This window comes from Polyergus mexicanus, unplaced genomic scaffold (assembly GCF_030449975.1).
Source record: "Polyergus mexicanus isolate NDT 795.1 unplaced genomic scaffold, iyPolMexi1.0 SCAF_5, whole genome shotgun sequence".
Classification (NCBI taxonomy): Eukaryota; Metazoa; Arthropoda; class Insecta; order Hymenoptera; family Formicidae; genus Polyergus; species Polyergus mexicanus.
This window is the reverse complement of record NW_027223325.1, coordinates 878,707-904,713: the sequence shown is the minus strand read 5'-3', so window position 1 is coordinate 904,713 and position 26,007 is coordinate 878,707. Positions and strand designations below refer to the sequence as shown.

The window sequence follows — 26,007 nt, the reverse complement described above, 5'->3', positions numbered from 1 at the left end:
ATTGCCATTATATATTCAGTGCTTCAATTCAACTGCAGCAGACGATAAGAAACATAGAAGGAATAGAAGTATCAAAGCATTTATGTATATGCATATATACTTTTTACTTGTAGTGGACTGTAAACGCTAGTGGAACGTTAATCGAAAAGAGCTTCTTGGAACATAAATATTATTCACAAATAATTTCTTTCATAGATATGATAGAGAATCTCGCAGCGAAATTATGTTTACTATTGTCGGAAAACACCAACGCAGGTGATTATAATTGAATTATGACTTTATCAAAAATAGAAAATATAACATACATCGGGAAAATATTGATATATGCAGTTTATTGTTATATAAAAATATTATATATATATAAAACAATATTGGGAAACATTTAAAATAAAAAAGTATTTACAACCCAATAGATGATTTCATATAACGACGATATCTCAAAACTGTTTATCAGGAAGAGATAATTTTCTTTGCTTCTTCAGCCGAACAATGGAAGCTACTGGGACAGGAAAAAGATGGTTCGATACTTATTGGCTGGATGGAGGAATCAGAGAAGAACAATGTTCATACATCATGTACCGTAATCGGCCGTTACGACCAGATTAACAATAAATTACAGGTAAGAATAATAAGGAAATTTTTATTTACTTAATATTTATTTAATCTTTATTGTGCAGAAATATTTTTAATATCACTTTGATTATGTATTTAGATATTATACCGCTTTATGGAAGTATTAAATATCGTTCAAGCTACAGTCAACCAAAGTCATAGTTTATTAGGATATGTGACGAAACATAAAGATAACTTGGAGACAACAGATCCTTGTGAAAATCGTTGTTCAGATAATGTTAATGCAACTGATGAACATTGCAGAGAATTTTATAGAGTGTTTCTCATTGATTTGACAACAGATGATATCAAAATGCATAATCTAGAGATAGAGAGGTCTAAACAAGTGCGGATACAATTTTTATATAGAGAGAAAGAACAGCTTGATGTAGACAAATTTTTGGTGCTAATACATCATGAGTGTAAGTAAATTCTATTTGAAAGTATATAAATACGCTTGTTTATATTGTATTTAGATACATTTATTTACTTTGATCAGATTTTGCGATCACTTATAAAAATAGAAAGTTAGAATTGAAAGTTGAAATGTACAAGTCAATAAATCTGTGCTTTATTTATTATATTAATTATCTTGACACATTTTCATAATTTATGTTATATATCTCTTCAAGGTATCATGATATACACTGTACAATTCAATACATCTATAAGTAACTTAAGATCGATAAAAGAATTAAAATCTGAAGTACTTGTAAAAACCTTTATATGGGCTCAATGGGACATGATTAATCAAGTTCTTTATCATATACATCATCGACGAATACCCGCGAGTGTAGTTACCGAGAACGATGATGAAAATAATTCCAAATCTTCGAAACCAACACTCAGTGGTCTTCAATTTCATGATGATTTACCTCATGAAACAGTGGTGAGCATTTTTTAATAACAAAAATCTCAATTATCTTGTATGTTCTCGTAATACTAACATATTATATATTGCTAATATAAAAGAAATTGATTAATATGCTAATAAAATTATATGCTAATAATATTAGTATATCTAACATATATGTTTGCTAAATTAAATTTTGTAGCGAAATGTGCATGATACACTATTAGCATAACATTTATTGTATCTTTTTAGCTGAATATTCCATTAAATTTACCGCTACTATCACCGTCCTCTAATTGCGGGACTTACGAGGACGACGTAATACCTCTACGAGTCCACGATTGTTCCCTAGATCTCATAGTAGTGTCAGATACCAAGGGGATGGTCTGCGTTTGTCACTACTATCTTTATCGACCTGTACAGCCGCCGCAGCATGTGCTTAACTCCTTGAACGAGTCCAACACAGTACACTTCGCGTACTCGGTGACGCTGTTGCATCATAGCTGCGTAATCCATTGCGTTATACCGGGTATAACATGGTCGCGTGCCAAGCTGATGAGACCGACCTTCGCGATCTACGAGAGCCATCATATGATAGTGTTCGTGCCGGGACTATTCGCGCATCTTCTCGAAATCGGTGTAAACCACGAGCCCTGCTGCCACATATTATGCGGTCCTCCGCCGTCGATACCATCTCGTGTTTCCTATCTGGTACCTTTATTCGATTTGGATAATACTAGCAAAGGAACGAGAAAGAATTCCTATAATCCGGATAGCAAAGTTGGTTATTCGGATGGAAATAGTTCATTTGCGAATTCTAGCAGTATACTGACGATAGATTTGCCTACTTTAGATCTCGTGCCGTTGACAATTCCTCCGGATTTTCTCGTCGAAGTCTTTCGCAAGGAGATCTCGGTCGAGATTCGGCTGGGAATACTCCATTATTTTCTCTGTCATAAAAACGACACAGAGGTCATCGCGGAATTAATGTCTATTGTCGCGGAAAAGCCGCGCTCGCTGGATATCCCACGCTTTATGCAAGAGATTCTTATAGGCGGCTCTTACGCGCTAGTACAAAAGAATCTCCTCGTTGATACTATTCCATTGCTATCTCTGTTGCCCGTCACTACGATCGGGGATTACATGACGTTTGACATAAAGATGAATGATTTGGACATTACGCTGAGTCATGAGAAACTCTGGAACACATCGGTGATGTTGCTCTCGCCACAGCAAAGGCTTGTTCCTTATCGTAGCGATCTATGGACTAGGCTGTGGGATCAATTAAGTAAAAATGGTGGCGATAAATTAAGATTCAAACCTAGCCATATCGCGGAGAAGCTATTAGTTTCTCTAGCTTGTTATCAACCAGAGGCCTTGTCCAGATGCAGCACTCCAATGTCTCCAAGTGGAGGGTAAAACAGAATCGCCTTGTACTCTAGTTCTATGCATAACTAATTGCATGCATATATTATGTAGTATAAAAATAATGCAAATTCTTAAACTGTGCTATTTGCTTGTTACTATTTTTCTACAATGGATGGGATTGTATATATTGGACTATATATATTATCTACTTCATTTAGTTCGTGTAATTCGAGAAATTTTTATGTAAATAAAAATAAAATATCTTATTGTGTCAGAAATGTTTTTTTTTTTCGCAATAAACAATAAACGATGACGTAAATAGATTTGTTGCAGTACCGCTTGGAGATTTCATGGGTAATCGGAACATTAAATTGGACTCAGGCTTACCATTTAATGAGACTGAAAGTTGCACCGCTTCGAAGCAGGAGCATATTGTTTCTGTCAATTTGCGTGAACTCTCCATGTATCTTCTGAAAAATGGCACGCACACATCAAGTATGCATACGCGAGGCTCTTGTACACCGTTACACGTTCATGCTATGGCGACGAGATATGTGGCTGCGCAATTGGAAGCTTCGCGCATATTATGTCAAATACTTTGCAGGGCAGCCGGCGTTGATCCAAGAATCGAACAAGAACGTGGTTTTAATCTCGTGTATGAGGCTCACAATCTCTATTTTAGTATACAATTTTAAATTGATTGTTCAATTTTGATTCAGTATAAAAATAATTATAAAATAAAAAAGTATAAAATAAAGGTGTAATATTTTATAGAATTTATATATTTTAAAATTTTCTTTTATCAGATTTCTAAAGAGAGAGTGAAATTTATGTTAAGCATTTACTTAATTCATTGCTATATTGTATGTTCTCATTTCATATAATGTTACTTTTTACAGAGATCAATTGGACGAGGCAAGACGATGGTTGCTGTTTATGCTCTTGCAACGATATAGACATGCAATAGAGAACATTGCATTCCCGGTGCCACAAGGATTTGCATCGTTTTTTACTTATCTCGGTTATCGCACTCTTAAATACTCGATGTTTCTGCAATATGTCGAACGTTCGGTGTTTGAACTCCAAGTTGACGTTACCAAGATTATTTTAGCTGGTATGTATCTGCGACAAAAATTTCTATATTTATAATTTCTTAACGTTTCTTCAAGCACAATACAAGTAGAAAATTATATATTCACAGACATTTTGCTTTGTAAACTGACGATTTTCTATTTAGATATAAGCGATACAAAAGAAAATGTCGTTCAGAAATTGAAATTGTTGTCTTTCTTGCCGAGATCTCGTGCGAAAAGACTCTTGAATCAATGGTTGCATCCAGTTAGCTTAATGCTGCGAGCTAGAGAACATGCCGCTAATATTTTGTGCGGTGAAATCTCTCAGAGTCGAACTGGAAGTCGTACTTTACAATATCGTAATCATCATAATAGTGAGTTTAAAGCGAATATACGAATAATTTTTTCAATAAATACGATCTGATTGATTATACCTGTGAATTGTTCCAGGTTTGGCAGCATTTCCTTCTGCAGATCGTTTATCACCATTAGATACTTTTCTGGATTTGCTTACTGCAAAAGGTGTGAATTAATTCATCGACATTCTTGCTTAATACAATCTATTATATTGTCTTTAGAATATTATTAAAGCAATTTTTATTTTTCAGCTAGTCTTACGGAATTGGATTTCGGATTATTGATAGAAGCAACAGTAACATCTACGGAAGATTTTCTCTAATGGAAATTGAGTTTAGTACTTGTAATCACCAAAAAATGTTAAATACAATGATTAATATAATAAAATCACCAAATAATCGATTATAAATAATACTTAAAACTTTTGCGTCAAATCTTTCATATTTATTAAAATAATTCTTTAATTAAGAAAATATAAAATATAAAAAAGAAATAATAATTAGAGATATATTTACAATCATAAATAATTGTTATTTTAATAAAAATTATCAAAATTATAAATTCGTATAGTGTAGTATGGTATCCTACAGTGTCTATGTACTATATTATGCTACACTATACTATAGTATACTTATATTGTACTGTATTGTAGAGTATGTATAGAGCTCACTGATGACAACCACACATATTCCACACACACATTTCAACACACTTATCAAGGCAAGATGGCGAATACGGCCTGTTGTTCCGCTTTCTCTCCGAACGGTCAATATTACGCGTATTGCGGTAATGACGGCAAGTTGAAGATTTGGGAAACTGCAAACGGCCGGTTAAAGCACGAGTATATACCTAATCAGCATTTATCGTCGCCGTGCAGCGTTATAGAATGGATTTTCGTGAGCCAGCAATCGGCGGGCAACGCATCGGTAAAACACGCCATGTGCTCTCTGAAACGCGGCTTACTTCTTTTATATTTACGCGTTTGCCGCACGCTATTCCCTTTCGAGTCCACAATCATTTCCAATCCTTATCCCTATGAACGTTTTACCTGTGCACGTTATCTTTTTTCTTCTTTTTCTTTAATTTTATCTTTACACCACTATCTTACAAAGGTTATGTTAAAAACGCGTGCTGATGTATCACGATGTTTTTAACAAAGTCTCTCGCTGATTGTCAATGAGATTTTTAGATTTCAATATGAATATGAGAGAAAGGAGGAAAGAAACGAAAAGAAAATATTTTCTTTCTCTTTAAAAATCTTTACTTTTCTCAAGTTTCTCTGTTTGTAATATATGAAATGTCTCTCTCAAGCCATCGTCGAGGAAAAGACGCAAAAGAAAATCAGTTTCGGAGGAGATCGAGCACAAGCCTGTGGTGGCGATGGGTTCGGTTAGCGGGAAAGTCATGTTGTACGACATAGCGACTGCTCACGTCAGCGTTGTATTGGAGAACGGTCATTCATCCACAGTCACGGCGATGGCCTGGTCATCATCCAGCGGACTGATCACTGCGGCCGACGATTGTCACATTGTGGAATGGAATCTACAAGAGAACGGGATTAAGTGTAAATGGAAATCAGGCAAGGCAAAAGTCACAGCCCTGGCAATTCCGGCTAATGGAAAGTCCCTGCTATCTGCGGAGAGGATAATCAAGTGGTGGAGCTTGACGACGAAGCAATTGATTCGCACGTTTACCGGACATGCCAATCATGTTACCTTTCTTCACACTGTAAAATTAGACGATTCAACCAATTACCTAATCAGCTGTGCTCGCGCAGATAGTTATTTCTCTGTATGGTCGTTAGACAAGGTATGTTATATTCAATTTCATTTCTCAATATGTATGCAGAGGTTTATAACTAGCATGTAAAATATTATGGATTTCCTTGTCTTAATTTTGAGAAGAAAATTCCAATAGAAGAGTAGCAATGCGTCAAAAGTTTTTTAAAATAAATTGCTGGAATGTATATAAGTAACAAGAGTTTATTCCTTATGTAATTTTAAGCAGGGGTCTTACTTTAGCAAGATTATATAAAAAAAAAAACAAATTTAATTTGGAAAATGAAAAAAAAATTTGTAATAAAAAAACTCAAATGTGTTCTTTTGTTCTATTGCGAGGATATTCATCTCAGATTTAATTAGAGATTTCAATTTTTTTAAGTATTGTAAAGTATGCAAATTTTAAAATTAAATTGCTTTTTGATTTTGTTTAGCATAAAAATGACAAAGCTTCGATGGCAACATTAGCCATGCAAGATGAGGCTACATCTGTTTCGACAATTGTTGTGGAAGAATCGCAACAAGTTGTTGTATTGGCTACTACTCGCTCTGGTCAGGCGCAACTGTTCAAGTATCAACCAAATGGCCATAGAAAACCATTAAAACCATCTCTAAACATTGCGATTGCAGCAGATGTCAATCAAAAGGAGACTGTTCAACAGATTCCTATTTTAGCAGGCCATTTAACTGAGGATGAAAAAATGTTGTTGATGTATGGTAGTTACTTGAACTTGACGTTTGAAAAAGTTACGCCCGACTTTTCAGACAAAGTGCAATGTTTAGTCAGATCAGAAAAGTTGGATACAAAAAAATCAAAAGATAGGAAAGAAGAAACAATTTCTAAAGTAAAACCTACCTCGATAGAAGAAGATGTTAAATATCTTGCACCAGGTATCTTGTCATATAATTGCATCTTTTATTTCTTTTTCCTCTTTTATAGTTTATTATGGGAGTAAATGTAATTACAATAATATTTATTGTAATTACAATAATATGTCAATCAATGATGAACGAGGATAAAAGAAAGAATATATAAAGAGAACAGAAAGATAAAGAAATGTTTTTTGTTGTAGGAATAGGAGTCCCGACATCGAAAAGAAATAGGACCAATTCAGGTTCTCAATTACTCTTAAAAGATAGATTGGAAAATCTTAGTTTAAATGCAGACGCGAATACACCAGGAAGAATACCGACGAAAGGAGCCAATATGACGCAATTGCTGATGCAAGCATTGAACAGCAAAGATAAAACCATTTTGGCAACGGTGTTGTTCACAAAGAACGAAACTGTAATTCGTAATACCATTGCGAAATTACCAGTACAAGCAATAACGCCGTTGCTCAAGGAACTAACCACTATGTTGCAAGGCAAAACATATGTGTAATTATATTGTTATGCTCTATTTCTTTATAAATCCCCCTTGTTTCTTGTGAGATTGTTTCAAATTAATATCTAATTTCACTAAAGTATTTCTATAAATTAAAACAATAATTTTTAAATCTATATTTAGGAGTAAGATAGCGGTGATGTGGTTGCAAGCTTTGATCACAACTCACGCGGCGCACTTGATGTCGCGACCAGATATCGCGGAGGCGCTCAGCCCTATTTTAAGTTTTATTGACGCGAAGTTAATGCTTTTAACGGCTGTACAAAGATTAAGAGGCAGAGTTTCCCTCATAACGGGACAAATATCTCAAGCTAACGAGGAACACAATAAGGACATAATGGAGGAGAGCTTGCTTGTTTATCAAGATCCAGGTTAGTTTATCGATAATCCAAAAGAAATATTGTGATTTAAATAAACCGTTATCATATTATCAAAAATGTATAAGCAGATTCGTCGGACGAAGGTGCTGACAAAGACGATGTTGATTTGAGCAGCGAATCCGACGATAATTGGGAAGAGATGTCGGATCAGGATGTTCAAAATGAGCAGGATGAAGAGGATATCAAGAGCATTAAGTCCGAGAGTGATGATATGGATGACAATGATTCTATACATAGTTGAATTCAATCTAGTGTTGGTTAGTAACAGAATAACTTATCTAATCATTAATTCATTAAAGGCCGCAAACATAAAGCCCATTTCAAACGATTTTTAATTCGCTATAGTATTCAAGGCAGAAATCCATTTATGATCTTATATGTGTATTGTGTATATCCTAATTTATATATATCCTCTGAAATATGTTTTTTGTGTATGTCTGTCCTCTCTTTAATTCTTTTTCAATATTTTTGTATTATACGGACATATAAAATTATAAATAAATTTTTGTCACAAATTATAGTTTATTTAAAACAAGCTTAAAGAATATCAGCTAAATCATAACTTTTTTTTTTTTTTCTTCTAAAAATTAGATTATAATATAAGAATCATTAAATAAGATAGTTTTTACTAATCTTGTGCCTGAAAAATAACATTTATATTTTTTTGAGAAAAAGAAGATACTAAATAAAATAAATAGAATAATAATAAAATTTTTGTTTCAATGTAATGTTGGCCATTAATGAAATTATTTCTTTTGGTAATATTATTCTGTTCAAAACTTTTACTCGTTGATGAAATTGGGATGGTTGTCAACAACGTTATATATAAACGTTAATAATAAAAAAAAAAATAAGCAAAGTACCGCCTTTTATATTACAATAATTCCTTTCAGTAATGGCTTTGCCTGTCATCCTCGATGAAAACGATTGTAAGATATTGCTGTATAAAGTAATATTCCTTTCTTTTGGAATATTTATTTTTGCTGTTATATGAAATGCATCTAGAAAAAAAGCCAAATATATAACATGCTTTAATAATTTTAGAACGACCATCATTGTATATCCAATTTTCCATAATGAATAAAATATTAGAGTATATTTTTCATATTTATAATTAATAAGAAATAAGTACTTTTCCGTATATTTTTTATTATAAATATAGATTTATTAATAAAGATATTATATGTTTGCATATAAAAAATAATGTAAAATTAAATTAAAATATTTTTTATAAATAAAATTTAAGGTTTGTAACGTGGCTCATTGTATAAACCATATTGTTTGTGTATCAATATATCTGTTTTTTAAAGAAGTATTCTATATGTGTAATGTTTTCTCTATTTTGTTTAAATAACTTTCGATAATATGTCATAGATCAACGAATCCGTTCTAATAGCGTTTTTTATAATATGAATAATAAATAAATATGAAAACTTGTTATATTTTATAAATTAAATAACTTTAAATATTGCTATTACTTTTTTTTAAATAGTGTTGAATCACTCGTAATTTGATACTCGCTAAAACAATACTCGTAATTTGATACTCGCTAAAATACATAAAACAATTCACAGTTTTTTTGTCAGACGTCCAAAAATTATTTAAAATCGGACAGTTATTAATTTTTTATTTAAAAAATGTTTTGAAGACGAGGCTTTCTCGGAGAAATGCATTAGAGTTGTATGTATTTTATTTTTTTTATTTTAATATTGTAATCACGTTTGTATGAACCAAGAATGGATCGTTCTATGTAAAGGAAAAATATAAGTATTCACATAATGATAAAATGTAAACTCTGGTTTACATTTTATTCAACCTATGTCGAAATTGCTTGTGTGTCATCACGTAAATTCGTTATAGAAAAAAATATTACAGGACTTTTCTGTTCAGTTTATTGTGCTCTACCTGCTCACGAGCGTTGCCACAATCTTTACCGGACAGCCTGTATATTTTACATATATTTACATAATATCGTATAATATATACGCACGCTTAACAATATATCTTTCAATTAAGATTCTTTATATAAGATTAAAGTAGTGAAATTTTATATTATATTTTATCGAAATGAATTCTGAATTTAAAATTCTGATAAGTTTGCTTTAAATTGCCTAAAGAATAAACTTTTATTATATTATATTATTTATTATATTATATTATATATATTAACATTTTTGTGAAGTTTAATTCATAAAATCTGTAGATTTAAAAGAATTATCGATATTTTGGCGTGTTATTGCGTTAAAAAAAAAATAAAGCTTCTCGAAAAAATGTGTAAGTAAGAAAAGGATGAGATGAACCTAAGACGCCTTATATATCTGAGTGATAAGGCATATTACAATTGCGAGACCGAGAGAGCGGTTTCGTTTCTTTTATTATTAATGTAATCATGTTTACGTAGGAATTTCACCCAAGAAAATAAAGGTATCATGTCAATTAATCGTTATCACATTAGTCGCCCGCAAAACAAAGCAAAGACATGAAAAATATTGAGATAACAATTAACATAAAGCAAATGTACGAAGATGAAACGATTTCTACTACAAATTTTTGTTTGACATGATGTAATTGTCCTCTATAATTATATGCACAATTTTTTAATCACAAAATTATAAAATTTAGATCGTGACGTGTGTATAAATGTCTAAGATGGTTGAATATTTAATAAGAAGAAAGATTCCATTGAAAAATCTTCCCTTTTCAATTAGGAGCGATCGAAATTCTGTGAGAATCAATCATTATTGCTGTAATACGATAAATCCTTATTCTTTATTTTTAATTATGAATAGACTTTGGTCAACAGAATTTCAACACGACATATATCAAGACGTTAAATATCAAAAAAGTGCGACAGATCAAATTTTTTATATGAAATATTCAGAGATAAAGAAGAAAATTGAATTAATGAATCTATGGATGCTCACCTTTCAGTGAGAGCCACCTCTTTGTGAGATGTTATTAATCATCACTTTATGACTATGATATTAATCATCATGATATAATATTAATTATTAATCGTCGATTAATAATCAATTGAATCATTTTGATTGAATTGCGAAACATCATGACAAAATCTTATAATAGTTTCTTATTATTAATTTAAATCGCGATTGTCAAATCGGGAGCGAGGGATGATTTAATTTCTTCATCGATTTTATAATGAATTGTCTAATTCTTTAATCACTGTCACAAGCAAGAGCTGATAGCTGTGTCTGATTAGAAGGTGCGACACACAAATGCAGATAAAGAGCAAGAAAACGTACAAAACGCAGGCAGGTCTGAGCAGGTCGCGACTTCAGGTCAACCGATTATAACGAAATCACACTGTTACCGGTATAAAAGCCGGCAACAATCCAGCTGTCAGCTATCCATTCTCCTCTGCTGACTTGCGAAGGTAGCCGAGACTTGCGTGGAGACATCGAAGGCTGAACGCGATGCTGAAGGAGCTCTTGTTGTTAGCGCTGGCGGCGCTATGCATGTCGGAGGGGTTGCACATCACCGGTAAGACCGCCGACATGGACTTCCTTCACAAACAGAAGAAGATCTATGAGTTGATGTTCTTCATCAAGCAAAACACCCTCACCGATATGGAGTTCTACGAGATTGGCCACAATTACAACATAGAGAGCAACATCGACATGTACAATGACAAGGTGCCTAAACTAATTTGATGACTGGAGATGTTACTTTCTAGAATAAGATAAATGTCCAAAAGGCTGAAGGATTTCAATTTTAACGACGTTCTTTAAGAACGTCCTGTTTTTCGTTCTCCGAATTTCTATATACATCGTTGTTCATTAATCTCACTTTCTATTTTTCTCGCAGTTTATCGTCCAAGAATTTCTATACCTGTACAAAAACGGCATGCTTAGTCGTCATGCCATCTACTCGCCATATTACGAGGAACACCGCGAGGAGATGAAGATTCTCTTCAAGCTTTTCTACAGCGCCAAGGACTTCCAGACCTTCTACAAGACCGCGTCTTGGGCGCGTCTTTACCTCAACGACGGCGTCTTCACGTCCGCCTTCACCGTCGCTGTCTTCTATCGTCCCGACTGCAAGTACATGAGACTGCCGGCCCCCTACGAGATCTATCCCAATCTGTACTTCGACAACGACGTAATCCAGCAGGCCCACGATATCAAGATGATGCGCGGTAAGTCACATCGCGATTCTGTAAATCAAAAATATTTAATTAACAAAATTATACACAAGTAAATGTCTTCTTTATATAAATAGGAATCATGTCCGCTAATATGGATAATGTGGACAACTACATAATTTATGCCAACTACTCTGGGAGCTTGGTCAAGCCCTATCTCGATGACGAGTACAAATTGGACTATTTTATGGAGGACGTTGGGCTGAACGCCTATTACTACTATGTCCGCCAAGTGATGCCGTTCTGGCTCGATATAAAGGATTTCGAGATCCCGACATATTTCCGCGGCTATTTCTATTATTTCAAGCAAAAGCAATTACTGAGTCGCTATTATTTGGAACGCATCTCCAACGATCTGGGCGATATCGAGGACTTTGACTGGAACAAGCCCTTCTACCCAGGCTACTATTCAACCCTGATGTACAATAACGGAATGATCATGCCACAACGCTCTCGTTACACAAACGTGCCGTTTTATAAATACAAATATTTGAAGGTGTCGTGTCATTTGTTCATTATTTTTGCGATATAATTATTTTATTTTTTCACTTATTTATTCATAAATCTATTGTAAACAGGATATTGAGGCTCTGGAGATGCGTATCATGAACGCCATCGATTTTGGCTACGTGTACGACAAGGACGGTAAACAAGTCAATATCTATACTCCCGAAGGCTTGAGCATCCTCGCGAATTTGATCGAAGGCAATGTAGACTCGTGCAACCGACGTTTCTATGGAATGTACGACGCTCTCGCCCGGGATATCCTCGGTTTCAACGTTGACTACAAAGACAAGAACAAAGTAATTCCGAGCGCTCTTCAATGTTACAACACCAACTTGAGAGATCCAGGCTTCTATCGTCTAATCAAGAGGATTATGATGTACTTCTTCAGGTTCGTACGCGCGGTTTCTTCTCCATTTTCCTAAAATCATAAACAAGTTTTAATTTTAATTTTAACTTGTCTCTTTCTCTTCCTTTCGCAGATACAAGAAAAATATACCGCACTATACCCAGAACGAGTTGATCTTCCCTGGCGTCAAGTTCGAATCAGTCAATATCGATAAACTGACGACCTACTTCGATAACTGCGACACGTTCATCAACAATGCTCTTTCCGTGGAGAGCTTCAAAGAGGGAATGAAGTTACGCGTGAAGACTCGCCGTTATTGCCTCAACTACAAGCCGTTCACCTACCGCTTCAATATCAACAGCGACAAGGACACCAAAGCCATACTCAAGATCTTCCTCGGGCCCGCTCTCGACGATGTTCACAAGGAGAGGGATCTATCATATCTCCGCGAGTACTACAAATATTTCTTCGAAATGGATAACTTTGTCGTAACGCGTAAGTCTTGTTGCAATTTAATTGGTTTCTTCTTCTTCTTTTTTTATTTTTTTTTTCGGAATCGCCATTAATGTTCGTTCTTTTAGTGAGACAAGGCATGAACACAATCGAACGCCGCAGCTCAGACTCAATCTACACCATGTCCGACACGATGTCCAGTGACATGTTCTATAAGAAGTTGGAGAAGGCTGTGGGTGGCGGCGAACCATTCGTCTACTACGAGAAACTTTTCAATCTGCCCGAGCGTCTAACTCTGCCCAAAGGCAAACCTGAGGGCATGCGATTCAAGATGTTCTTCTACCTAAGCATGCTCGATGACACCAAGCTCATAAACATAGAACTGCCGATCTTCGGTAAACTGATGCTGGATGGAAAATCGCTCGGCTTCCCGCTCGACAGACCGATGTACCCGTGGAAGTTCTTCACGCCGAACATGTTGATGAAGGATGTGTACATCTACCATACGATGGAATACGAGAAAACGATGAGCTTTTAAGTTATCGAATTAAATTACATAAACTCTCCGAAGAAGATTTTAGTGTCATTATTACAGTTACCGTTTGGAACTGCATATGTATCACTCGAATGTGATAAATCAAAATATTTCTTTCAATAAAAAACACTGAGAAACTATATATTTCGTGAGAAAAAAATATTCACGCTTATGCAAATCCGTCTCTTCTCTCCTTGTACTTTGAATCCCAAATAATAAGCGCGTTTCATAAATATCTTCTCTTTTAACTCGCAAAGCTTTTGGCGTTCTGCGACACCAAAATTAAATACTTCTCTACCTGAATTTTTTATGTTTCGTTTCAATCTTCTTTATTGTCTGCGTATTAAAATTTAATTATTAATTTTATCATCAATTTTAATTATAAATTATATATATAATATATAATATTTGATATATCGTTGAAAAAAATTTATTAACTTTTTCAAAATTTTGAAAACAATTTGTATGTGTGGCATTTTGTAGCTTAAAAATTAAAAGATTTAAAAAAAATAACAATAATATTAGAAAAAAAATGCCTCTGAAAGTATATTGTAACTATTAAACAGCACCGTACTGATTGGCATTATTTTTGCGAATAGACTTAATGTTATCAATTATATTCAGTCACTTGATTACTATTTCATGTTTATGTCAAATAATTTTTCTTTATGTTACATAAAGTTAAAAAAAAAAAAACTTGTTCTTAGAATCACAAGCGTCTTTATAATAAGATTGAAATAGATTTTTATATTTTTACAAAAACTGAAAAGAATATGTCATAGAAATAAATTACATTACATTACGAATGTTAATAATGATATACCCTCAACGCAATCCCTATCCATATATATTTGATTTAAGCTTTAGCTATTAATAAGATGATATTAATAGTAATACTACAATATTATCTTATGTAAACACACATATTCTTTTTCTTGTTTCTTCTCTACAAAGATTCTTCAACCTTTCTTCCATTAAAAAATTAATTAGTCGAGCTATTCTTCCACAATAGAAGTTTTATCGATATTATCTCGATGCTATCACTCACAATAAATTTTTAACATTTAATTATAAATATTTTAATATAATTAATAAGAAGTTTATAAATTCTGTTTAAGTTTATTTAAAATTTAGCGAAGAAAATAAAGACATATTTTTGCTTGTAAAAATTATACTACGAAATTTTTAAAATCGATTGGAAAAAAATTATTTATATAAACAAACATTTATATTAAAGACAAATAAGATAAATTTGTTCAAAAATAACTTTACTCACAGAAATAATATATCATATAATCCATAGGTGACAGTTTATCAAAATCGTATTTAATCACATATATGCATTATCGCATTTGTTATCGTATTATATCGTATACGCAAGAAGTTTTTACATAATACACTTTACTATAAATAACTTTATTATAAATAAAATGATTATTATTTATTGATTATTAATATGAATATATATTCTCAAAGATATTTATCATTTATTTTTTATTGAGAAGTTTTCAGTATAAATCTTTTCTATGTAAATCTCTTAATTGCTTGAAGAAATATTATTGACGCAAAATTAATTGTTTGCTGTTCAAATTAGCTTTATATTGCAATTTCTGTTATCATCTTGCAATTTTTTATGTATATAAATTTTTTGTATCTTTTGCATATAACAATATATATTAAAGCTTGCGAGAAGAGTATTCTTATAAATAACTATATATAACCTTTCTAACTAAAGAAAGTTATTAATTTGCAGATCATAGGGCGCGTAATATATTTTAATTTGTTATCAAAAGATTATATCGCAAAATTTCGCTATATAATTGATCTCAATTCTGTTTTATTTGATGACAAAAGTCTTTAATCCATATCTGTTAAAAATACCCGGAAAGAATCAAAGTATACTTCAAAAATATATTTCGAGAGAAACGCGAATTATTTTATTTTTAATAAAATAAATAACGCAAAACAAACGTAATAATATGAAAGATACGAATCCCGGATTTCTAAGTGTCAAAGGGTAGACATAGTTATCAATTATCAATATAAAGATAATTATTACACAAACAACGGAAAGATTGGTCGCTTATCGTGGTCATTTATCGTTGTCGCTGGTTATTACATTCGGCATGTCACAATCTTGTACCCCAAACTTTTTTTATCTTGGCACAGAACAGTATATAATGCACTTCGCGGGAGATACTGCGAGCCGATCCTTCGCGAAGCAAGCACGAGGATGAAAGCGATTGCGTTGTTCCTGACGGCTGCGTGCCTGGCTCATGCCACGCAAGTGCCCACCCATACCGCCGACAAACCATACCTGGTTAAGCAGAAGAGCATCTACGAGCTATTCTGGCATGTCGATCAGCCGACCGTCTATCATCCGGAGCTCTACCAAAAGGCGCGATCCTTCAATCTCGAAGACAATGTCGCTTCCTTCACGCATCAGGTATTGAAGCGCACAATCAGAGAGCTATATATATATATATATTAAAAAAAAGATAATTATTTTTTGCGTATATGTATAATAAAATTATATATGCATATATACATTATGAAACTATATTTTGTATATAAATGTATATTAATAATTGTTAAGACAATATAACTTCTTATAACAAAACTTATAACCCAAGAAAGAGAGATCTTCGAAATTTATGTTTGTTATTGGTTTCGATGATAAAATATGCCTCTAAAATTAACGAATAAAGAGACTTTCTTATCTACTTTATATTGAATAAGAAGCTGTAGAGAAATCCCGTAATAGTTCATTCCGATCCCGATTTATTGAGCGATGCTGTAATTCTTATCGTGGTTTGATTGTTCTAGGCGGCGGTGACCGAGTTGCTGCAACGATTGAAGCACGGAATGCTCCCGCGAGGAGAAGTGTTCTCCGTGAGGGTCCCTCAACATTACGAGGAAGCCATCAACTTGTTCCACGTCCTCCATAGTGCCAAGGACTTTGACACTTTCTATAATACTGCCGTATGGATGCGCTTCCACGTGAACGAATACATGTATATGTACGTGTTGAGCGTTGTCGTCTTGCATCGCCCGGACACCAAAAACATCCGTCTACCCCCGGTTTACGAGGTGCTCCCGCAGTACTTCTTCAACGAGGAGGTCATACATAAGGCCAATCGTATCGCAATGGGTGACACGCAATCTGGTTAATACATTAATTAAATCAAATATTTATTTTATTGAATTTAATTAAAAACAAACGCGAATTGAAGTTCTCCAGAAGAATAATCGTATATCGTTTTGTAAAAGTCTTACGTTCCTTTTCAATGTATTAATTATCAGTATGCTAATAATAGAACGCTATTTCTTCAGATTAGAAGAATACGAGATTAAAACAAAAGCTGTTTTTATTTATTTTATAAATAGATATTTTATATATTTTCTTTTTCTACTATTAAAACAAATATTAATTAAATTCTTTTTTACTTCGTTCTACAGTTGGCGTGAGGAAAACAATTGGGGGTGTGGATCATTATTACATTCCTGCCAACTACAGCGGCTCATATGTAATAAATGACTATGTTCCGGAACAGCGAAAATTAAGCTATTTTCTCGAGGATGTCGGTTTGAATGCCTTCTATGTCGCAAGCTCCCATGATTTCCCGTACTGGATGAACAGCGTTAAGTACAACATGCCCCAGAACGTTCGCGGCGAATTGTATATGTACAAACATAAGCATTTGCTCGATCGCTACTATCTGGAGAGACTCTCAAACGATCTCGGCGAGATTGAGTACGTTGACGTGAACAAACCTATCGTTCCTGGTTACTATCCGACGATGCAACATCCCAACGGTGTGTCTCTTCCACAACGTCCAGTCGGTTTCGAGGTCCCTCTTCACGCGCACAGAGATGTCCAGGTCGGTAATGCGTTCTCTCGACGATTATTATAAGAATCAAAACTAAAACGTCTAAAAAATGTCGAAAGGATATTGCGGAGATAGAAAATATCCTTTGGATGTTTCTGTTGTCTAGGAAGTTATCTGGAAAATAGCGGGTTTATTAACGACGATGTTGTTACGAGTGGTAATAGAATCATGAATTAATTAAATCATTAGCTATAACTTTTCTACAATTATCTCTAATACAGGCCCTGCAGGACTTCCATGTTCGCATCTCCGATGCCATCGACAGCGGCTATCTCGTCGACGCGAACGGCAAACATATCAACATTTACGATACTGTGGACGGTCTGAATCATCTCAGCAACGTTATCCATGGTAATGCCGATTCCGTCAATCCCACGTATTACGGACGCATAGATCCATTGTACAGGAAGGTCCTCGGCATGAACCCGGTGCACATGACCAAGCACCACGTTGTCCCTACCGCTCTCGACATGTTAAGCACCCGTTTGAGAGATCCCTTGTTCTACGGAATATGCAAGAATATCGTCACTTATTGGAAGAGGTATAACTTTGCTAACCCAAGTCCGATCTGATACGATTCTAATGAGAGATCTTGAAATCAATTATTCAATACGATTATGTTCTCATAGATATAAACAACACTTGCCGAAATACACGCACGAGGAACTCGTTTTCCCGGGCGTGACAATCGAATCCGTCACCGTCGACAAGCTAACGACATTCTTCGATCATTTCGAATCGTTGATCAGCAACGCCGTGTCCGTGCGCAGTCACAAAGAGGCGCAATCGATGCTGATCAAAGCACGTCAATACCGTCTCAATCACAAGCCTTTTACCTATCACATTACCGTCAATAGCGGCATGCCCGTTAAGGCGATCTTCCGCGTCTTCCTTGGACCGAAAAATGACGTTTACGGCCATGAAATAGACATGAGCGAGAACTTTATGGAGATGGATCAGTGGGTTGTTGATTGTAAGTATCAGATTATCTATCAGCCTCCATCTCCTTTTTATAAGGGATCGAATATATTTTTGCTCAGAAATTTTTTCTTCGAGATCGTTTAAAATTGAATTTTTGTTCGAGAAAAGATATATAAAGTTCCTCCCTACAGCTTCTCGATCGTTATTAATAACGTTAATCGTTACAGTGAAATCCGGTACCAACAAGATTGAACGCAGTAGCCACGAGTCCATTTACGTCGTTCCGGACGAGGTGCCAAGCGACGTCTTATACAAGAAGGTGGTGAAGGCTCTCGAGGGTGGCGAGACCTTCACCTATCCAGGACAGCTTTACGGTTTGCCTGATCGTCTGATGCTTCCCAAAGGCAAGAAGGAGGGCATGCCGTTCAAGCTCTTCGTGGCTGTGTCGTATTTCGACGAGACGACAGCCACGCACGTAGATAATCCCGTCCTGGGCCCCAGCGTGATGGACGCTCGTCCGTTAGGATACCCACTTGATAGAGTGCCTTCCTTCAACTTCACTACTGTACCCAACTTCTACTTCAAGGACGTTCTAATTTTTCATAAGCAGGCGGAGGAATTGAATCTCACCGTGTAACAACAAAGACCATTTTTAATCCGCTACGCGATGATGTCAGATCATATTCTCTTCGCGCTTATAACTTGTAGTTATTTAGCACGCGCGATTGCGTTGGATAGAAAAGAGATATACAGATAAAAGATATGAATATTATGTCCTCCAGTATACATATGTAACGCGTAAATTGCATCTCTCAGAAGGAATAAATTTTACAAAACATCCTATCACATTTATATCTGCTCTTCTGTCTTTCTGTACTTGTCTCAAATATTTTGGTTCCAGTCGATCCTCCTTGATATCTTTCAATCTTTTGTTTACAAAGATTTTTTTCGTCGCGAAGTAAATTTCATTAAAAACTGCAAAATTAAAAGCATATGTTTATCGATATATTTTTATCGCTTGATAATTAAAATAAACAGTCAAATAAGAGATAAATTTCTTTAGCGCATAAACGAAATCGCTATCGTATTTCTTCGACGATTGAAAATTATTGACATTGCGGTTTGAACAAATCGATGCGATTTGATTTCTGCAAATATTTCACGAATATAAATACGCGATAAATATGCAATACGTTGATAAATATGCGATTTATAGCCATTATAAATGATTCACCGGTGTTCTTTTAATAAGGATGTCGTAATGTTACGATAAGAAATAATAAATACTTCGTATTTTGCGTATGTGGCCATTTTACATAATCGTTAAATATTTATTTAACTTCACTATATTGATAAAACCTTGAAATCAATGAGCAAACACTTGAATAGATAAATATAATGCTCTATAATATTTTCCAATATGATATAGATATATAATGACAACAATTAATCCCTTAAATTATTTTGATATTATTTAAGTATAGTTGTCACTATTATTAATATTATAAAAATTATTAGATTTATTATCAACAAATATTCTAATTTATTCTGAATTGTACGGACTGTGTCTTATGTAAAAATATATTAACTTGTAGAATAATTACTTTAAATGAATCAAGTTTGAAATACAGATTTTCACACCTAGTTCTATACGTAACGTGTTCTGCTGAATCAATTAATTTTTGCATAATAACCTTCATTAACCTCGTCGAAGACGCAGCCGATTATGCTCAAGTCATAATAATAACAGCCGGTTCTCTTTAGAGCACTTATCACAGGTCATGGGGTGAGGAGCTTTCGAGAAAATGATTAATTATTTCATTCTCGAATACGGCCGTTTCAGACAATAGACTCAAATAAATCGCGATAATGTATCTTTTGTTTATCATCTTAGGACAATTTTTAGTCTATTGATCTATTATACGGAATTTTTACCGTCACAATGTATCAGCAATCGTGGCATCGGATTCTTATATATGCAAATTAACCTCTGCTTTTAATTGTTACTTACTTTTACTATTACTTTACTATTTATAACAAAAGTTACGAAACAAAGTTATCATACATATGAATCGCTTGTTCTTTATTTATCCATACGTACGTGCAAATGATTGAAACAGGTATAAGAATTTCTTATTCTATGAAATGTATTTCTTAATTATATGTACTTGCTCGCATAAATAAAGCAAAATAAAAATAAATAAGACAAATAAAATAATAATTAAATAATAAAGAATAATATTTGTTCCTTAATCTTTATTAATAAATATGTTTGCAAGTGCATAGTTGACGAATCAGCTAACATTACGATATGAATATATTGGTAGCTGTAAGATGATTTTTTTATAATTCAGTTACACACAATATTAAAAAGATGAATATTTAAGAATTAAATGTGACTAGTAAAAGATAAAAAATTTTAAGAATCAATAAATTAAAGATCAGCGATTTTCAATTAATAAAATACATGTATATTCAAAAATATTATAATAATAGAAATTATACTTTTACAAATGTCAAGTTTGGGGAATTTATTAAATCTACAAAATCATATCGTATGATTATAATATATAAATATCATCATAAATGCTGAAACTCATTTAAATCGTCACGCGCTATATGTGATATTAATTTATAATTTGGATTCGAGTCAAAAGTCATATGCGATAAGCGCGGGTACTTACACTTATGCGATTTTAATGAGCTCTCATATCATTTCTTGAGAGGCGATTTAAATAATTTAGCTTATATTTGTTGTTGTTAGCTCGAATGCGTAAAGCTTGCACAAATATATTTTCAATGCGCGACTAGGTGTACTAAAAAATTGTATATATCTCGTGTGATGACCTCCTGCACGAGAAAGAATCCATTAACGATACGATAGCAACAAGCACTTGTTTTTTTTCATTAATAAGCATGTTTATTTGGCTAGCAAAATTTTACACGAACTCGCATTGAAAATGCAACGATTAATCATTCATTCGTGTAACACACGTTCCGCGCGCTGTCGGAGAAACAAAACAAAAACAAAGAACTTTACCGATTCGATATCGAGCACGGTTTGTCCATGATTCGCCCCTATGACCTATCGACTTGATTGCGCGCTCGATTTACATGTATAAAAGCGCGGAATCTCGTTTCGCACAGAATTCTCGGCTCGGCGCGTCCGGGAAAGTTTTGCGAAAGATGCAACTCCTGACGGCAGTGGCCGTCATCGCGGCAATCGGTTTGGTAGCAGCCGATTACAATACCGTCAAGGTCGCCGACGAGGAATTTCTCCTTAAGCAGAAGAAGATCTACAATCTTCTATATCACGTCGCGCAACCCTCCCTCGTAAATCCTACCCTGTACGAGGAAGGCCGCTCGTACAATATCGAGGCCAACATCGACTCTTACACTAACACGGTAAATATCGTATTAGTCACGTAAATGACGGATCAAAGATTACCCTTCTCCTTTTTTTATTTATTAACCGCATTGCTTTTTCATTATCCTGTCGGTTAATTCCGAATATTTATTTCGAGACCGGTCGAGTAGTGTGGAATTAATCGTGTTTCGTTTCTTCTTATTCGTAATACGCGAGTGATTCGAGGAAAAAGAATTCAAGTTTCTGCACAATAAAATTTTCTAATAGAACGATTTGAGAAAAATCTGATACCGCGTATGTAAATTATCCTTTAGCACACATTTTATAAGATTAACTCTTATCTATAGTCCTTTTTTCATATAGTGATTCTTTTTGCAGACCGCAGTAAAGAACTTCCTCCATCTGTACGAATATGGCGTACTTGCGCGCGGTGAGATCAACTCCATATACTATCCGAAGCATCTGAAAGAAACGGAGACGTTGTTCCGTTTATTCTATTATGCCAAGGACTTTGATACCTTCTACAAAACGGCGCTATGGGCGCGCGTTTACATGAATGAGATGCAATACATATACGCCCTTTTTATCGCCGTTATACGCCGCGAGGACACCAAATTCATTCAGCTGCCGCCTATTTACGAGATATATCCGTACGGATTCTTCAACTCCGAAGTATTGAAGAAAGCGCAACACGCGAAACTCTTCGGTAAACCCGGTGAGCTGATGTTAGAGATTCATTTGCAGATTGAAGGCAGTCCATGCGAAAATTTCGCATGAAAACTTTCTCTTCGTATGCTCGTATAGGTCTCATTACTCGCACGAACTTTATCGAAGTCCGCGTATGATTTTAAACATTGAAAAAATGTTTCGTTAAAGTCCTCTCTTCAGAAACTCGTAAAGAATTTTCCTTACATCTGTAGATTCGAAGAAACTCGGTAGCTACATCATCCCAGCGAATTATTCCGCATGGTACATATCGCACGAGTACGATTTAGAGCACAAGCTCAATTACTTCACCGAGGATGTCGGCTTGAACGCCTATTACTTGTACTTCCGGAGCGACAATCCGTTCTGGCTCAAGAGTGAGGAATTCGGACTGCAGAAATGGCGCGGCACGGAATACCTTTACGGTCACAAGCTGCTCTTGACCCGTTACTATTTGGAACGTCTGTCCAACGACATGGGTAAGATCGAGGATTTCGATTGGCACAACGAATTCTACACCGGATACTATCCTACGATGAATTATCACAACGGGCTGCCGTTGCCGCAGAGGCCTTATTGGAGCAAATTCCCCTACTACAAGTACGCGTACATAAAGGTGCGATTTAATTTTGTCGGCTGCAACGAGAGAGCGATCGGGAATGTTTTTTTAGTAAAAAATATGTTTCCAGAACTTGGAGGATATGGAATCTCGAGTCTCGGCTGTCATCGATTCCGGATTTGTCTTGGACGCGACTGGTAAACTGATCAACATCTATACACCCGAAGGCCTCAACATCCTCGGCAACATCATCGAGGGCAACATGGACTCCTGCAACCGCGACTTTTACGGCAGCATCGATTTGTTCGCGAGGAAGGTTCTTGGATACAATCTGGAGCCATCAACTCCGTATCAGATTATACCTAGCGCCTTCGAATTTTACAGCACATCTATGAGAGATCCCGCGTTCTATCGTCTCTATAAGAGAATATTTAAGTTCTATTATAACAGGTAATACTTGGGGTGGACTTGAAGAAATATGGAATCCTCTGGTCCTGCGTTTTATTTTGCGACGTTAATACGACCTCTTCCTTTTGACAATATATTCGAATATAATTTTTTTCAGATACAAAATGCATCAGAAACCATACAACAAGGACGAGATTATCTATCCCGAGCTAAAGATTGAATCCTTTGTCGTGGATAAGCTGATTACTTTTTTCGATCAATTCGACTCCTCGATCAATAACGGTTTGATAATCAATAACGCGGAGGAGGCCGAGAAATTGGTCAAAATTCGTCAGTATCGTCTCAATCACAAGCCGTTTAGCTTCCATTTTTCCATCAACGCCGACAGGCCGATGAAAGCCGCGATACGTATTTTCCTCGGGCCGAAATATAACGCACATCATAAACCACTAGACATCGCCGAAAACGCATATTACTTCTATGAAATGGACAACTGGATAGTCAATCGTTAGTAGCAATTTAATTTCTTTCTCTTTTTGACGATAATTTTATCGCACAAAAGAGAAAAAAAAACTGGCACGAGTTTTATCAGTCGTTGCCTAAACAGCAAGATTTTTAATTTTATCTCTCTGCAAATTATATACAATATTTTGTTCTCTAGAAAAACGAATTAATTCTTATTAAGAGTAGTAACAGTCTTGTTGGAAATTCCTGTACAAAAAATTTCCTTAGTCAGATTTTTAATATATATATATATATATAATCATGATGTTAAAGAATTTGATCGCTTTTACATTCAGATGAGATAATAAAATTTTTTTTTTTCGTGTGTATATAAATATTCATTTTTCACATCTGGAGGTAAATCTTCTTTTATGTTGCATTATAGTGAATGCCGGCGCGAACAAGATCGTCCGAAACAGCCAAGATTGCATCTTCGTAATGCCCGATCCGGAACCAAGCGAAATCTTCTACAAGAAGATACTCAAGGCTCTGGACGGTCCCGACATCCTCTCGTATGCGGAACGTCTTTACGGATTCCCCGAGCGTCTCCTCCTGCCTAAGGGCAAGAAGGATGGCATGCCTTTCCAGATCTTCGCGTACGTAAGTCCGGTCGAGGGAGAACCGATCCCCTACATGTCCCGTATCTTCGGTGATTACAAATTCGACGAAAAGCCGCTCGGTTTCCCGTTGGACAAGCCTATCCTCAATTTCCGGTACAACGGATCGAACATGATGCTGAAGGATATTATGATCTATCACAAGGATGAGATGGAGCTGCATATCACTTATTGAGATAGTCTTATGCTACTTATTAAGCCTTCCATCATTCAATGTAAGCACGCATCCGCGACAGGACGTATCTGAATAAAATAATATATATACGTTTTGTTGATGAAGATTTTTATAGATTTTACACGAAGAACATTTTTATTGTCATCGCTTTAGAATTGTTGTGATTTAATTAAAAATTTTTTACATAGAATAAAGATTTACGAGATATAATTAAAATAGGAATAATTTCTTGTCAAATTATTGTAAAAATTGAGTAAAACGATTTTTTTTTAAAGCTTTAAAAAGATTAATTTTAGAAAATAAAAAAATTATATAATAATAATATATTAGCTATATATGTTTCATAAGCTGAGAAGAACTATTCTTATTAACCTTGCATGATGCATAACATAAGTAAGGGAAAGTAGGATAGAGCCGGGTACTTTTTTGGATTTGTCTTTCTACAAAAAAATCAAAGAGTAAGAAAAGTTTGCTGACCATTAGTAGTCTTTAGTAGATCTTAAACTTAAACTATGAGAAAATAAGACTATATAATTGCTGAAAAAAATATTTGCTTATCAAGGATAAAAAGATTTTTCGGAGAAGTCAAACTATACTTTTTTACCATACTGGTAGGGTAAAACCGGTTATCCATTTGAAAACACGTAAAACACCGTTACAATTATAAAATTTAGATTTATTTTAATCAAAATACAATACACAAAAATGTATTCTATTGTTAAAAATCACAAATAAAGATATCCTCTTGTCTTTTATATTGCCGCAGGACTTTCTTATTTAATTTTTTAACTTTAGAGAGCATCTCAAAAAGCTTTGGTTTTAATTATTTCTTTTTCTCAATGGCAGTTTTTGTTTCCAACTGCTTTTTGTAGGGCGACAAAGTCAGAGGATAACAGTTTTTTCTCTTTTCATTACTTGAGGTGTGTAGATGCCCGATTTTGCCCCAACACAAGGAAAATAACAAACACGGCGGTTAGATATATTCCGGCATACAAAGTAATCAAATCTAGTGCGATATACTCTCTAATATGTACAGAATGCAATATTTTA

At 34.6% G+C, this 26,007-nt stretch overlaps 5 protein-coding genes across 7 annotated transcripts; all 5 read left to right on the top strand.

Moving 5' to 3' along the window:
• The first annotated feature begins 35 nt into the window (after positions 1-35).
• On the top strand, positions 36-4,645 carry Pigeon (protein pigeon). Of its 3 annotated transcripts, none has more exons than XM_070295437.1 (10): positions 36-255; positions 483-619; positions 713-1,034; positions 1,245-1,501; positions 1,718-2,880; positions 3,156-3,488; positions 3,733-3,947; positions 4,071-4,280; positions 4,357-4,428; positions 4,515-4,645. In XM_070295437.1, the coding sequence occupies exons 1-10, from the start codon at positions 198-200 to the stop codon at positions 4,583-4,585; spliced, it is 2,838 nt and encodes a 945-aa protein (XP_070151538.1). In that variant the 5' UTR covers positions 36-197; the 3' UTR covers positions 4,586-4,645. The 3 variants fall into 3 exon arrangements, with proteins under 3 accessions (XP_070151538.1, XP_070151541.1, XP_070151539.1); XM_070295440.1 differs by having other exon boundaries at positions 455-619; XM_070295438.1 differs by having other exon boundaries at positions 187-255; positions 414-619.
• A 315-nt stretch (positions 4,646-4,960) lies between these two features.
• LOC138933034 (WD repeat-containing protein 43) lies at positions 4,961-8,902 on the top strand. Its single transcript, XM_070295454.1, has 6 exons — positions 4,961-5,189; positions 5,575-6,072; positions 6,476-6,932; positions 7,115-7,421; positions 7,552-7,799; positions 7,877-8,902. The coding sequence occupies exons 1-6, from the start codon at positions 4,989-4,991 to the stop codon at positions 8,047-8,049; spliced, it is 1,884 nt and encodes a 627-aa protein (XP_070151555.1). The 5' UTR covers positions 4,961-4,988; the 3' UTR covers positions 8,050-8,902.
• Positions 8,903-11,242: 2,340 nt separating this feature from the next.
• On the top strand, positions 11,243-13,851 carry Hex70c (hexamerin 70c). The gene is made up of 6 exons (XM_070296605.1): positions 11,243-11,461; positions 11,634-11,964; positions 12,048-12,466; positions 12,549-12,865; positions 12,957-13,318; positions 13,405-13,851. The coding sequence occupies exons 1-6, from the start codon at positions 11,243-11,245 to the stop codon at positions 13,812-13,814; spliced, it is 2,058 nt and encodes a 685-aa protein (XP_070152706.1). The 3' UTR covers positions 13,815-13,851.
• Positions 13,852-16,011: 2,160 nt separating this feature from the next.
• Hex70b (hexamerin 70b) lies at positions 16,012-19,446 on the top strand. The gene is made up of 6 exons (XM_070296603.1): positions 16,012-16,257; positions 16,638-16,977; positions 17,271-17,692; positions 17,923-18,242; positions 18,331-18,674; positions 18,850-19,446. Exons 1-6 carry the CDS (start codon positions 16,045-16,047, stop codon positions 19,257-19,259), a joined length of 2,049 nt encoding a protein of 682 aa, XP_070152704.1. The 5' UTR covers positions 16,012-16,044; the 3' UTR covers positions 19,260-19,446.
• Positions 19,447-21,792: 2,346 nt separating this feature from the next.
• Hex70a (hexamerin 70a) lies at positions 21,793-25,160 on the top strand. The gene is made up of 6 exons (XM_070296604.1): positions 21,793-22,027; positions 22,368-22,704; positions 22,910-23,310; positions 23,384-23,703; positions 23,819-24,168; positions 24,551-25,160. The coding sequence occupies exons 1-6, from the start codon at positions 21,809-21,811 to the stop codon at positions 24,955-24,957; spliced, it is 2,034 nt and encodes a 677-aa protein (XP_070152705.1). The 5' UTR covers positions 21,793-21,808; the 3' UTR covers positions 24,958-25,160.
• Positions 25,161-26,007: the final 847 nt, after the last annotated feature.